At 40.6% G+C, this 14,770-nt stretch overlaps 1 protein-coding gene across 1 annotated transcript in view; it reads right to left on the bottom strand.

The window, feature by feature from the left end:
* GRM4 (glutamate metabotropic receptor 4) overlaps positions 1 to 14,770 on the bottom strand; it is a 326,984-nt gene that overhangs the window by 95,844 nt on the left and 216,370 nt on the right. The window contains 1 exon segment of the mRNA XM_020999609.2: positions 980 to 1,115. Coding sequence (XP_020855268.2) covers positions 980 to 1,115 — 136 coding nt within the window.

Below are 14,770 nucleotides of genomic sequence, written 5' to 3'. Positions count from 1 at the left end.
ATATACACATATATTCTATAAAGTCCCACTTAATCTTCATGACAACTTTGTGAGGATAGGTGCCATTATTATCCCTACTTTACAGCTGAGAAGACTGAGGCTGAGAAAAGTTAAATGATTTGTCTGAACTACTAAGTACCTGAGACTGGGTTCACACTCAGGTCTTTGTGACTCCCAAGTCCAGCACACTTACCTACCACAACACCTAAAGGAATCACAGAATACTAGAATTTAGTAATAGAAAGGGACCTTCTTAATTTTTTTTATTAATTTTTTTTATTATTTTTAGGCAATTGGAGTTAAGTGACTTGCCCAGGGTCACATAGCTGGTAAATGTCAAGTGTTTGGTCTGAGGCCAGATTTGAACTCAGGTCCTCTTGACTTCAATGCCTGTGCTCTGTCCACCCTAGCTGCCCCTAGAAAGGTATCTTAGAGACCACCTAGTCTAACCCTTCTGATTTTACAGAGGAGGAAACTGAGACCCATAGAGAAGAAGTGACTTGTCCAAGGTCACAAAGTGAGTTAGTAGAAGGCAGAGCTAGGACTCTCATCTCCTAACTCCATTCCTGAGATCTTTCCATTGTACCATCATCATACCTCATTCTTGTCCTCTGGGGCCAAGATCATAGGCATATAGCTGCTAGAAAGAACTTCTGAAGGCATATTGTTTCAACCTCCTTCCCCCATTTTACTGATGAGAAAACTAAGGTTAGATGGCTTGCCCAAGGTCACAGACAGAGTATCAGAGCCAGAACTCAAACCTGATGCCTCTCATTTCAGGTACAAAACTTTTTCCATTACACAATATGCTCCGCCCTCCCCAGGCCCACCTCCTACCTAGACTTTGGGAGACACAGATACTCCACCCCCACCACACACCCCCAGCCAGATCTCAAACCATTAACAAACTCTCTCCACATATGTCCACACACTCCTCCCCTCCACCCATTCCCATCTTTGTCCCAGCTCCCCCTCTCACCTGATATCATCTTCATTAGCAAAGATGATGACCGCCCTGGCATTGGAGGTCTCTAGTAGGCGACGAATGATTTTGTCAAATTCCCCAGGCTTCGGCTCCCTGGGAATCTTCACTGACTGGGCTATACATACTCCTCCTGGAGGCAGAGGAGTGAGAGGCATCAATGTAGGAACCAAAACCAGGAAAATACATAGGAAGGGAAAAGGTGAACACAAGAAACTTCAGGGCTGTGGTATTTTCATAGATCATTTAGAGCTGGAAGGGACCTAACAGACTAAATCCAATAACCTATATTTACAGAGCAGGAAACTGAGAGGTTAGAAATAAATAGAGGTTAACTGGAAAGACTTACATGAACTGATGCAAAGTGAAGTGAGCAGAACCAGGAAAACAGTAGACATAGTAACAGCAACATTGTATGATGATCAAGTGTGAGTGACTTGGCTATTCTCAGCACACAATGATCCAAGACAATACCGAAGGATTTAGGATGAAAAATGCTATCTGCCTCCAGAGAAAGAACTGATGGGAGTCTGAACGCAGATCGAAGCATACTATTTTTCACTTTCTTTGTTGTTTCTATTATTTTTGGTCTGTGTTTTCTTTTGCAACACGGCTAATATGGAAATATGTTTTGCATGATTTCCCATGTATAATCTATATCATATTGCTTGCCCTCTCAAGGAAGGGTAGGGGAGGAAGGGAGAGACTTTGGAACTCAAAAATGTTTTTAAATACTAAAAATTATTTTACATGCAATTGGAAAAAATAAAATACGAAAAAAATTAAGCCAAAAAAATAAAAATTAGAGGTTAAGTGACTTGTCCAAGATTACCCATACACTAAGTAACAGTGCTTTCCCTCTGTTGCTTAGCTCCAAATCGTCCTATATATAAAGATATTTGTGCATAGTTATTTGTAGGTTGCCCTATTAGACTGTATATTCCTTGGGAGAAGGGACTGTCTTTTTGCCTTCTTTGTACAGCATTTAGCACAGTGGAATATAGCAGGTAATAATAAATGCTTGTCTACTTGACTTGAGCCAGTATTAGAACCCAGGTTCTCTGACTGAATCTAGTGCTTACTATAGCTATGGAAATATGAACTGTTGTTATTACTTAAAAGAGAATATTTTAAAAATCAATATTAAAAAATAAATAAATGGATGGATGGATAGAAAAATAAATGGAGAAAAGAATCTGGTTAATCCTAATAATACTTCCATAGATTTTTGAACTCAGTGGGGTGGATACTTCCTCTAAGAGTATAGGTATTCCCTTTACAGGTACTGATAACAACCCCCTCTGCTGGTCCAGCTTATGCAAATTCCTGCCTTTGCCTTCCTATAAATCCTCCATAGACAAGGTTCATCCACAGAAGCAGGCCTCTGTGTCTCTTAACATTTCCTGGTGACCAGGGTCTAATTCTAGCAGCCCATCTGTTATCTCTTATTTTTGCTAACCTACCTCCCTTTCTAGCCTAGAAACAATCAATAAATCAATCAATAAATATTGATTAAGCTCCCACTATGTGCCAGGAGCTTCTTGAGGAATGCTGAGATACAAATACAAAGAAAAGAGACAATTCCTACTTGCAATGAGCATTCATTCAAGTGGGAAAGACAAGAAGATATAAGAAATATATGCTATACAGTAACAGCAACATTGTGCGATGATCAACTGTGATTGACTTAGCTCTTCTATATAATGATCCAAGACAATTCCAGAAGACCCATGATGGAAAATGCTATCCACATCCAGAGAAAGAACTATGCAATATACTATTTTCACTTTTTTTGGTTTTTTTTGTTTCTCATAGCTTTTCCCTTTTGTTCTTTCTTTCACAACATGACTAATGTGGAAATACGTTTACGTGATTGCACATGTATAACCTATATCAGATTGCTTGCTGTCTTTGGGGAGGGGAGATGGGAGGGAGGGAAGGAGAAAAAAATGTGGAACTAAAAATTTTATTAAAAAATGAATGTTGAAAACTATCTTTACATGTAATTGGAAAAAATAAAATACTATTTCCAAAAACAAAAAGAAATATGTTCAACATAAAGTTAACAAATACATACACACACAAAGTAGTTAAATATAAGGTAGTCTGAGGGGAACAAAGTTCTTTGTCAGTAGATTCAGAGGCTAATGATTAGAACTGGAAGAGACCTTGAGCAATCACCTAATCTAATCCCTTTGTATTATAGATGAGAAAACTGAAGCCCAGAGAGGATATGTGAATTTGCCCAAAGTCACATGATTAGCAAATAGCATAACTTCAACACGGACACATTTTTTCTTTCCTTCTCTTCCCCATTAGAATGTGAGTTCCTAAAGAACTATGGAGTCTGAATGCATACTGAAGCATACGATTTTCACTTTTTTGGTTTTTTTTCTTTTGTGGTTTTTCCCTTTTGTTCTGTTTCTTCTTTCACAACATGACTAATGTGGAAATACGTTTAACACGATTGCACATGTACAACTTATATCAGATTGCTCACCATCTTGGAGAACGGGGAAATTTGGAACTCAAAATCTTACAAAAAATGAATGTTGAAAACTACCTTTACATGTACCTGGAAAAAAATAAAATACTATTAAAAGGGAAAAAAAGCATATGAGCTCCTTGAGAGCAGAGACTTATTTTTGTATTGTATTCCTCCGTGCTTAGCACAATGCATGGCACACAGTAAGTATTTATGAATTTTTTTTCATTTTAATATATATACATATATATGTACATGTGTGTATATATATTTATGTATACCTGCACGAATGCATGCATACATCAGAAGACGGAATTTGACCAAGGGTTAGTAGTCATTTTTGCATTGTGGATACCTTTGGCAATCCAATGAAGCCTATGCACCCCATTGGGGTCCATCTCTAGTCCTGATCCATATCTGGTCATTGGACCCAGGTGGCTCTGGAGGAGAAAATGAGGCTGGTGACTTTTCACAGCCCTCCCTCACTTAAATCTAATTCACTTGCATGTCATGGCATCACTTCCTGATGTCATGGTCCTCTTCAAAGAATGAAGGACAGACAACAACAATAGACCACATCTCAGAACACCATTTTTAAATAATTGAAGGAAATGCTACACCTCAGTTAGAGGTTAGTGAAAATAAAGATGTGATGTCTTTCCCATTCTGGATGCCCTGAAATCCATCCCTGGACTCCTAGTGTCACTAGGTTAAGAACTCCTGCATTAGATGAGCTAAAAGGGTCCTCCCATATTAGAAAAGTCTTTACAAGGTGCCCAGGTTTGTACCAGGTGCTATAGAGGGGACCAAAAATATACAAGATATGATTCTGGTCTTCAAAGAGTTTATAACCTATTTCAAAAAATGTCAGGCAATCACATCTATATAAAGCAGATTTGAGCCTGGTTGTGTATTCTGTTTCTGCTTGCTTCCCTGTGACAAATGGTAGATCTCTCTCCAGGTCCTTGGGTTCTGGTTTTCCTCATCTATAGGTCTTCTCCAGATTCCTAAAGGTGGGAAGAAGGGAGTGTCTCTTTCCCTACCCTAACTCTCCCTTCCTTCCTAAACTTCTATTTGTGTATCTGGCCCAGTGGAAGGAGCACTGGCTCTAGAGTGAGAGGAGCTGGGTTCAAAATGTACCTCTCACACCTCCTACCTATATGGCCTTGGACAATCCACTTAACTTCCCTAGCCTTCAGGTTCCTCATTTGTAAAAGGAGAGAGTTAGACCAAATGGCCTCTGAGGGCCTTTCCAGCTCATTAATGTGCCCCTTCCTGCATACAGAAGAAGGATGTGAGAGCTAAAATAGGGACTGAGGTTATGTGGACAAGAGAAAGAAGACTGTGGACCAGTGAACTTGGGGGGAAGGGGTCTCTGGAGGACAGAGAAGAGGGTATGGTCAGCCCCTCTCATGCCTGAGTGATGATCACAGCAGTCTGAACTCAACCCTCACTTCCTGTTCCACTACACCCCCACCACAGCTGCCTAAGAAGGAATTTATAAGCTTCATGAGGATAAGAACTGTCCAAATATCATTGTATCCCCAGTTCCCAGCACTGTGCCCTGGACATAGTAGGCACTTTAAAAGTGGTTTGGGACACTATGGAGGGGTTTCTTTAAAAACCAAGGGGTGACTCCCGAGAAGAACAGGTGTCCAGAAAGCAGGCACTGTGAAATGTCCCTGGGTAGGGGCTTTTCATCTCACTCCAGGCAAAGAACCCCAGAGAAAGACATAGGGAGCCAGGTGAGCCCAAGAAGCCATCCCTGGCCATTCGACTAATGGGACTGGGCAGGCACTCAGCTCTCCTGCTAAATCTCTCCATATGGTTTCCTTACAGTTGGAAATTGGGCCAACTGAGTGGTTTTCTCCCCCATCTGGGGAGCCAGATGGACAGAAAGGATGGAGCTGGAGGGGAGGGGCAGAGATTAGCTGCCTGGCACTGAGAAAGGAGGGAGGAAAGAAAGAAGAAAAGGAAAGAAGAAAAGATTAAAAAAGGAAGGAAAGAGAAGGGAAGGGAAGGTAGGGAACGGAAAGGAAGTGAAGGGAAGGAAAAGGAGAGGAGGGGAGGAGAAGTGAGAGGAGGAAGGGGGAGGGAGAGAAGAAGGGAAGGGATAAAGGAAGAGAGTGAGGGAAGAAAGAAGAATAGATGGAAGATGGAAAAGGTAGAAAGAAAGGAGAGATAGAAAAGATGTAAGGGCAAGGAGACCAGATTCCAAGTCCCTTCCCACTCCCAACTCCCCCTCCTAAGCCTGAAAGTTTCCTCTCATCCACTGTTTTTTAAAGACTACGATGAGGACCTCTCTGTGGCATTAACAGGGAAGCCAAAGTGGGTAGCATTTCACCAGAGATTCTTCCTGAGTCTCAACTGTTTAGTGTATCCAAATATAGGCACACATACATACACACACGCAAACATACATAGCACAAAGGACACACACACACACACACACACACACAACACACACACGCAGAGCCCCATGATCCTAGAATCATTACAATTCACACAGGAAATATCTTAGATGTACTTTTCAAGCCTTTTCCCTTAGGCACACAACTACTTCACATACACATACAACTCATGCTTTCTCAACTGCTGACAAATAAACGCGGCTCATTCGTGTGCTTCATGCCCATCACATGCAGACATTCTCCTGTATTTGAATTGCTCCCAGAACATGCTCTCCAAAAACATAAATGCTTAAAAACATGGATCCCAGCCACCATAACTGATATTGGTAGGTATACATCACACACACACACACACACACACACACACACACACACACACACACGACAGAAGAAACTTGGAATCAATGGGAGAGTAATGGAGGGAATTGGGCTATTGTAATAGCCCCTAATTGGTCCCCCTGCCCAGAGTGTCTCCCTGCTCCAATCCATTCTCCACACAGCTGCAAAAGTAATTTTCTCAAAAGCACACATGACTCTCCCACTCAGTAAGTTCTAGGGCTCCCTATTACTTCTAGGATCCAGTGCAAAGTCCTCTGCTTGACATTTAAAGCCCTTCTTAAGCTGGCTCCAGCTTACCTTTGCAGGTTTATTATACACCACTGCCCTCCATGGATTCCACAATTCAGGCAAACTGGGCCTTCTTGCCATCTCTAATGCCTGACATTCCATCTAACTTTGCCATGTCTTCATTTTAATGCAGGCTGTTCCCCACCCCAGACCTAGAATGCTCTCCCTCTTCACCTCTACCTTAGCATCCCCAGTTTCTGTCAAAGTTCAGCCCAAGCATCACCTCCTATATGAGGCTTTCCAGATCAATTCCCCCAGGTACTAGTTAACTTGACTCCAAAATTACCTTGTATTTGTTTTATAGATAAGGAGGCTTGCCCACATCTTGCATGCCGAGATCTCCCAACATGGAGGCACCCTATGCTTCCACTACCACTGTGGGTTGCTGTAGCCACCTCTGTTAGGCTGCCTTCTTAAAAATGGTGAGCTTGAGATGGCCATGCTGGTTCCTGAACACTCTTCCTGCTTCCTCCAAAGGTGAAGATCACACATAGTTCACCCTCAGCTTAAGAGTTATGAACTGAAACTGGGAGGATACCTTCCCTCCTTTTATTCTGCTCCAAGAATGGGCCTGGGGGGAGAGGGGAGGGGTTGTTCTACTTTGTTTGTCCTTCTCAGTTCTGGAAGTGATCCCCAGTGTGATTCCAGGAGAGATGTTGCCACCAGCCAGCCCAGCAAGGAAGCCCTGAGAAACCAGGGTGCCTGGGACTTGTAACTTAGGACTGGGTTCTATAGGGACTGAGCTATGCTGTGAACTTAATTCCCTTTCCTTCCCCAAAAGACTGAGATAGAAAAAGGTGGGAAGAGGAGAATTAAACCTACCAGGTATTGGGGAGTAAGCTGGTATATTTGTGATTATATCTTTTGAACTAAATATTCCTTTGTAAAAACTATTCTGACTGTTAGTGGATACATGGACCTAGAGTACAGAGGATTCCCCAACCCTGCCCCCGACAAGTAAGGGAACACCATCAGTGGGAGCTGGAGCTATTCGCAAAGAGCCTGGGCACACCTCAAACCCCCTTATGGGTTGTAGAGAACCCTGTGAGAGGGTTTTATCTGGCTTTCAGGCAGTGGGGGCTAGGGGAGCCAATGTGGCAGATAGATAGATAGATAGATAGATAGATAGATAGATAGATAGATAGATGGATAGAAGGATGGATGGATGGATGGATGGGAGAGTGGGTGGGTGGATGGATGGATAGATAGATAGATAGATAGATAGATAGATAGATAGATAGATAGATAGATAGATAGATGGATGGATGGATGAAGGGATGGATGGATGGAGGGATAGATAGAGAGATAGATAATCATGTTTATCTAGGTATATGCTGTTTCCCCCAGTGGAATGTAAGCTCCTTGAAAGCAGGGACAGTTTCAAATTTGTCTTTGTCTCCCTAGTACCTGACACATAGTAGGCTCTTAATGTTTGTGGATTGATTGATTGACTGTAGGAGTTGTCTAAGAAGTTGTCTGGTCTTTGACCAGAGTCTACTCCTCCCCATAAACATGTCAGAGCCAAAAGGGACTCCTTCATTTTATACATAGAAACTAAGGGTTAAAGAGGGGATATACTTTGTAACATGCACAAATTCACACAGCAAGTCAGAATTAGAACTCAAGTCTTTTGACTCCAAGCTGTCAGTCCTTTCCACTTTTCTATACTGCCTCTCATAATAAGTTCATCATTTTATTGTTACCAAAAATAATTGTGCTTGGCAAAGTCCTCCTCTGATGTCTCACTGTGGCTTGGAGGTGACCCAGGCATATGCAAAGGCTATACCAGTGGAGTAGAGAGGAAGTTTTATAGGTTCTACTATGAGAGAAGATTTAATGTGTATATGCTTTGATTTAGTGTGTATATGCTTTGTGAGGACCAGTCTCACTAAGTACTAAGAGACTCATCACCAGGAGCCTGTCCACCAACTGATGATTTTGTAACCATGGTAAAAATACAAAATAGTCAGTCCCCAGACCCCAGCAATGGTCCCCTTTAGCTTCTGAAAGATAATGGCAAAGTGACCAGAAAGGGGGACAAAGTTACTAAGAACTAGGGTTTCTGATTTTCCATAAACTTTTGCTACTGTAAACATGAGATCATTGTCCAATAAACAATGAGTGACTATACTACCAGTGGAAATGACTCCTATCCAACTGGATATTTTCACTATAAAAGAAACCAGAAGAAAGAAGGAAGTTGCCTTTAAAAGAGAGGGTGGTTCCCAAGCTCTCCTTAGATCAATCGATCAAACAACATTTATTAAGGACCTACTATGTACTAGGCACTGTACTAAGCATTGTGGAGAAAAGAGAGGCAAAAGACAAGTCCTGCCCCTCAAGGAGCTTACATTCTAAAGAGGGAAACAACATGCTAATAAACATATACAAAGCAAGATACAAGATAAATAGAAAATAATTAAAAGACAGAAAACACTGGAATAAAGTGGGATTGGAAAAGGCTTCCTTTAAAAGATGGAAGTTCAGTTGGGACTTAAAGGAGGCCAGGAAAGTCAGTAGGCAGAGTGGAAGAGGGAGAGCATTCCAGGCATGAGGGACAGTCATTAGAGAGGAATTAGAAGAGTTGGTCTTATTGTGTGCATCCAAGAGCAATAAGATGCACAGTTTCATGGGGCATTTCACCATCTCCTATTGCAGTCTTCATGAGAAGAGTTTTCAAAAGGCCACCATGAAATTATCACAGATTTTCAGTCAATCAACAAGCATTTATCAAGAGCTTACTATATGCCAGACTGCATTAGGGATACAAGGACAAACACGAAATAGTCCTGCCCTCGAGGAGTTTACATTCTATTGAGGAAAACAATAGCTAAATATTAAATATATACAAAGTAAATACAATACCTTTTTGGAGAGAAACACTGGGTGGGGTGAGATCAATAAAGATCACATATAGGAGGTGGTATTTGAGCTGAGTTTTGAAAGAAACTAGCACTAAGACAGACATGAGGAGAGAGAGCATTCCAGATCTGGAGGTGGAGAAAGGCATGCATTAAATCATAAAAATGTTGTGTATTTTTGTCGTCGTTCAGTTTTTCAGTTGTGCCTGACTCTTTGTGACCCCATCTGGGTTTTCTTGGCAAATATACTGCAGTGGTTTGCCATTTCCTTCTCCAGCTCATTTTACAGATGAGGAAACTGAGGCAAACAGGCTTAGTGACTTGCCCAGGATTGTAGAGCCAGTAAGTGTCTGAGGACAGATCTGAACTTAGGAAGATGAGTCTTCCTGACTCCAGGCTGGCAACTCTATCCACTGCGCCACCTAATTGCCCCTGATTTTATGTACAATCAATTATCATATTGCCTGCCAGCTCAAGGAGCAGGGGAGGAGTGGAATAGAGGGAGAGAATTTGGAACTCAAAATTTTAAGAAATGAATGTTAAATTTTTTAAAAATGTAATTGGGGAATATTTAATGAAATAAATAAAAATATTTTAAATATTTTTTAAAGCATAGAGATGTTAGGTGAAATATCATGCACTACAGACAGTAAGAAGGTCCACTTGACTGAACCGTCAGATCTATGAAGGGTGATCATATATAATTAATCTGGAAAGGTAAGCTGAAGCCAGTTTATGAAGCGCTTTAAAAGTCAAGCAGAGGACTTTGCACTGGATCCTAGAAGCAATGGGGAGCCACTAAAAGTTACTGAGCAGGACAGCAATGTGGTCAGATCTTATGCTTTTCATATATCACTTTGGTAGTGGGGAGACACCTAAGGCAGAGAGATGAATCAGGCTGTTGAAAAAGTCCATTTGTGCTCATAGAGCCTAGAAACCACCTTGGCCCGCAAACCCTCAGTTTCCTCAGCTGCATAAATTGCAGAGTGTGAGAAGGTAGAGAAATTTTACAAAGAATTTGAAAAGACCCTCTGAATTAAATCAATATATAATTTGATGCTGGGTGACTTCAACACAAAGATAGAAAGAGAGAAGGATACATATATATGTATACATATATACATACATACATATATATGCATGTGTGTGTGTGTGTGTATGGTGGGAAATATGGTTCAAGAGTAAGAAATAAGTCAAAGACTCTTAGATGATGTTGAAACCTCACCTCTACCATGAATGTTGCTGTAAGGAAAGAATCAGGCAGTGTTGGTCACAGCAAGCACCAAAAACATCATTACAAACGAAAGTGATTATATTTTAACAGACCTGTTACTGATGTGGGGGTCATTCCTGAATCAGCTGTCTCTCTACATATATATGGCAAAGCCATTGGCTTGTTAGATCAAAGATCAAAATTAACACAAAACCAGAAGAATATAAATGAGAAAGAGATAAGGCAGGCAATTAAAATGACTCCAACTTGACCTATTTAAACAAGTTATTGACATCAAGAAAAGGGAAATGGGTAGAGAAGAGGACATCAACCCTGATTAGAATAATTTCATTAAGAAGTTTAATCAATGTAAATGAATTACCATAGCAAGGAAACAAAAAAGAGCCTTAAAACCACCTCAGCCAGCAAACCTTTGATTTGGACCTCAGTGTCCTCATCTATAAAATGAAGAATTTGGACGAGATGACCTCTAAGGTCCTTCTCAGCTTTAAATCTATGATCCCGTGACTTTCCTTACAAAGTGGAGAGATCTGGCAGTCAACATATGAATCTGTTTAGAATATAAACTCATTTGTAAAATGGTATGGAGAAGGGCAATGGAAAATTATGAACAACTCTGTCTTACGGAACCCTTGAGAAAGCAATGGATGGGAAGCCAGGTTTGTTTGGTTTTAAAGTTTGTAAAACTATGGCCAAAAAAGCTATTAAACTGTACATATCCTTTGACCCAATTTAAACTATACAGCTACTAGGACTACACCTCTCCCGAAAGAGATCAAAGAAAAAGGAAAAGGACTCCTATGTACAAAAATATTTATAGAAGCTCTTTTCGTGGTAGCAAAGAATTGGAAACAGAAGAGGTCCCCATCAAACAAGTTATGGTTTATGAATGTCATGAAATAATATTGGGCTGCAAAGAAGTGATGAACAGGACAGCTTCAGAGAAACCTGGAAAGAATTGCATGAACTGATGCAGACAGGAAATGAGCAGAACCATAACATGTATACAATAACAGTAATAGTGCAAAGAAGACAACTTTGAAAGACTTAAGAACACTGATCAACACCAAGGAGACAACAACAGTTCCAGAGAGGTCATGATGGACTCAGAATGCAGATTGAAGCAATCCAGGGGGTGAGGGGGAGGGGGGGCGGGGGGCGGGGAGAGGGCATGGGTTGGACACGGTTAATGCAGGAATTTGTTTTGCTTGACTATGAATTTTTGTTTGTTTTTAAGTGGAGTGAGAGGAAGAGAAAATTAATGCTTGTCAATTGAAAAAAAGTAAAATAAAATAAAAGTTATATTTTTAAAAGAAACAATAAATAAAGTTTGGCTAAAGATGTAACTAAGTAAGCAAAGTCATCCTGGGGACATTTGGGGATGAAACTGGAAGGATATAACAAACAGATGAAGAATGGGAAAAAAAATCTATAAAGGTTTTATAACAAATGTTTTCTCATCAAGAACAATGGGGCTGTTTAGTCTCCTTAACATTTGGACTTCTAACATCACAGTCCCAGATATATATCGAGAGGAAATGGTATTAAAGAAAACAAAGTTGATATTGATAAATGGTCACAGGATATGGACAGGCAGTTTTTTTATAAAGCAATCCAAGTTATTAATAGCCATTTGAAAAAAAAAATCCAAATCACAAATAATTACATAAATGGAAATTGAAGTAATTCTAAGATTCCAGTAAACACCCATCAGATTGGCAAAGCTGACAAGAAATTAAAATGACAATGTCAGAGGGTCTTATGGGAAAATAGGCACATTAATACATTGTTGATGGAGCTGCCAATTAGTCAATTATTCTAGCAAACAATTTGGAATTATGTCCCAAAAGTCATTAAATTGTTCATATCTTTTGACCCAGGGATACCATTACTAGGCCTATCCCCCAAAGAGATCAAAAAAGAAAAGGACCCACTCATACATGCAAAAAAATATTTATAGTGGTTCTTTTTGAAGTGACAGAAAACTAGAAACTAAGGGGGTGCCCATCAAATGGGGCTTTCATACAGTATGAATGCATGTTTCCCAGGGACTGATGATAAAGCTTCTCACTTCCTTATAGGTGATGGACTGTATGGTTTTTTTCTTTTTTTTAAGGAAGGAAGGAAGGAAGGAAGGAAGGAAGGAAGGAAAGAAGCATTTATTAATCAGCTACTTATTATGCGACAGGTTCTGTGCTAAGCCCTTTACAAATATCATCTCATTTGAGTGTCTCAAAACCCTTTTAGGTAGGCGCTATTATTATCCCCATTTCAAAGTTGAGGAAACTGATGCAGAGTTTATGAGTCTTGCCCAGGATCACATAAGTTTCTGAGTCTGAATTTGAACTCAGGCCTTCCTGACTCCAGGCCTAGTGCTCTATCCACCTGAGAGGTGATGGGTTCTGATGCACAATAAGACATCTTTTCAGATGCAGCCAATGTGGCAATTTGTTTTGCTTGACTATGCATATTTGTTACAAGAGTATGATCTATTGGTTTGTTTTTAATGGGGCAGGGGAAGGGGGAGATAGGAGGAAAATGTTTATTAATTGAAAAATAAAAAATAAAAATAAAAACAAGGATGGAGAAAGTAGCTGGACAGAATAAACACAGAGGAGGTCCCTGCTGAAAGCCACACAGTTCTGAGAGTATGGAGAGATTAATTCTGGAAGCATATGAAAGAGAAGAGGAAACCAAAGGAGTGGGAAAAAAACAAACAACCCTCAGCCTTTATTATTACCCCTTCCCTCCCCAAAGGCAATTGAGAGGATATCAGTAACTACAATCTTTATGAGAACAACCTACACGGGTATTGAGGCCATCTTTGATGAGCGTAGGAGAAGAAAACAGGCAGGCATCGGCAAATGAGATTCCATAGAAGAACGCATCTTCACAATCATACAATTGACTGAAAAGCATCAAGGCTACAAGCTCCCACTGTGTTTATTTTTGTTGACTACAAAAAGCATTATTTGATTCACTAGAGCAAAATTCAGGCGCTGAGGCTCTCCCCCACAAGGTATCTCCCAAGCACGCGGTGGAATAATGCGAGATTCCTTGAAAGACAGAACCACAGAGGTAACCGTGTTTGGCAATCTCTGTTCATTTATATCAAATGAGGCATAAAACACAGACTTGTGGTCACCGGGGCCTTGATCAACAGAATCACAGATCTACTTGGTCCTAATGGCTTATTTTACAAATGAGGAAACTGAGGCCCAAGGAGATTAAGTAACTTGCCCAGGGTCACAAAGCTGAGGCAGGATTTGAATCCAGGCCTTCTGGACTTTGATTAGTATGTTAGCTATTTTACTTAGTTCTGGATGCTCCCCTTGCATGTTTGGATCAGTCTCCCAAATTGTTCAAACCTCCCAAATCAGATCCATAAAAATCTAAAGACTTTGGCTTAAATATCCATCCAGAAAAAACAAAATGCATGAATAAGTGCCTTTTGAATATGCAAGCTGCAAAGCTTATATATCTCAGGCAGACACTGTAAATGGACAATGAGCTGGGTCCAGACTTGAACAGCCGGAGGAGAGCAGGCTGGGTTGCCTTCTGGAGGTTATACAGTTGTTGGGGTTTAGGGGAGCATGGGGGTGGGGGAAGGGCCGTGGTTCTAAATTCAGAAGTCCTGCCTCCAATGCTTACAATCTGTGCGACCTTGGGCAAGTGACTTCTCTTTCTCAAGTCTCAGTTTCTTCATCTGTAAATTAAGAGATGGTTGAACTAGAGAGCCTCTGAGACCTCTTCTGGCTACAGATTCTCAATTCTATGAATCTTTTTTCCAAGATCTCAAACTTCTTCCTAAAACAAAGGCACATATCTTTAACATCATTTGTTCGTCTAGCGATATAAGGCTATATGTCATGGAGTACAAGCCTCTGAAGAACTGAGGTTTAGAAGGGCCCAGAGAACGACAGAGGGGCAACTAGGTGGTGCAATGGATAGAATGCCAAGCCTATAGTCAGGAAGACTCATCTTCCCAAGTTCAAATCTGGCCTCAGACATGTACTAGCTGTGTGACCCTGGGCAAGTCATTTAACCATGTTTGCCTCAGTTTCCTCACCTATAAAATGAATGGAGATGGAAATGGCAAACCACTCCATACCTTTGCCAAGAAAACCCCAAATGGGGTCATGAAAAATTAGACACGACTGAACAACATTA

This window comes from Phascolarctos cinereus, unplaced genomic scaffold (genome assembly GCF_003287225.1).
Source record: "Phascolarctos cinereus isolate Bilbo 61053 unplaced genomic scaffold, phaCin_HiC Scaffold_5;HRSCAF=322, whole genome shotgun sequence".
In the NCBI taxonomy this organism is placed as follows: domain Eukaryota; kingdom Metazoa; phylum Chordata; class Mammalia; order Diprotodontia; family Phascolarctidae; genus Phascolarctos; species Phascolarctos cinereus.
The sequence above is the reverse complement of the archived record's forward strand: the minus strand, read 5'-3'. Positions and strand labels throughout refer to the sequence as shown.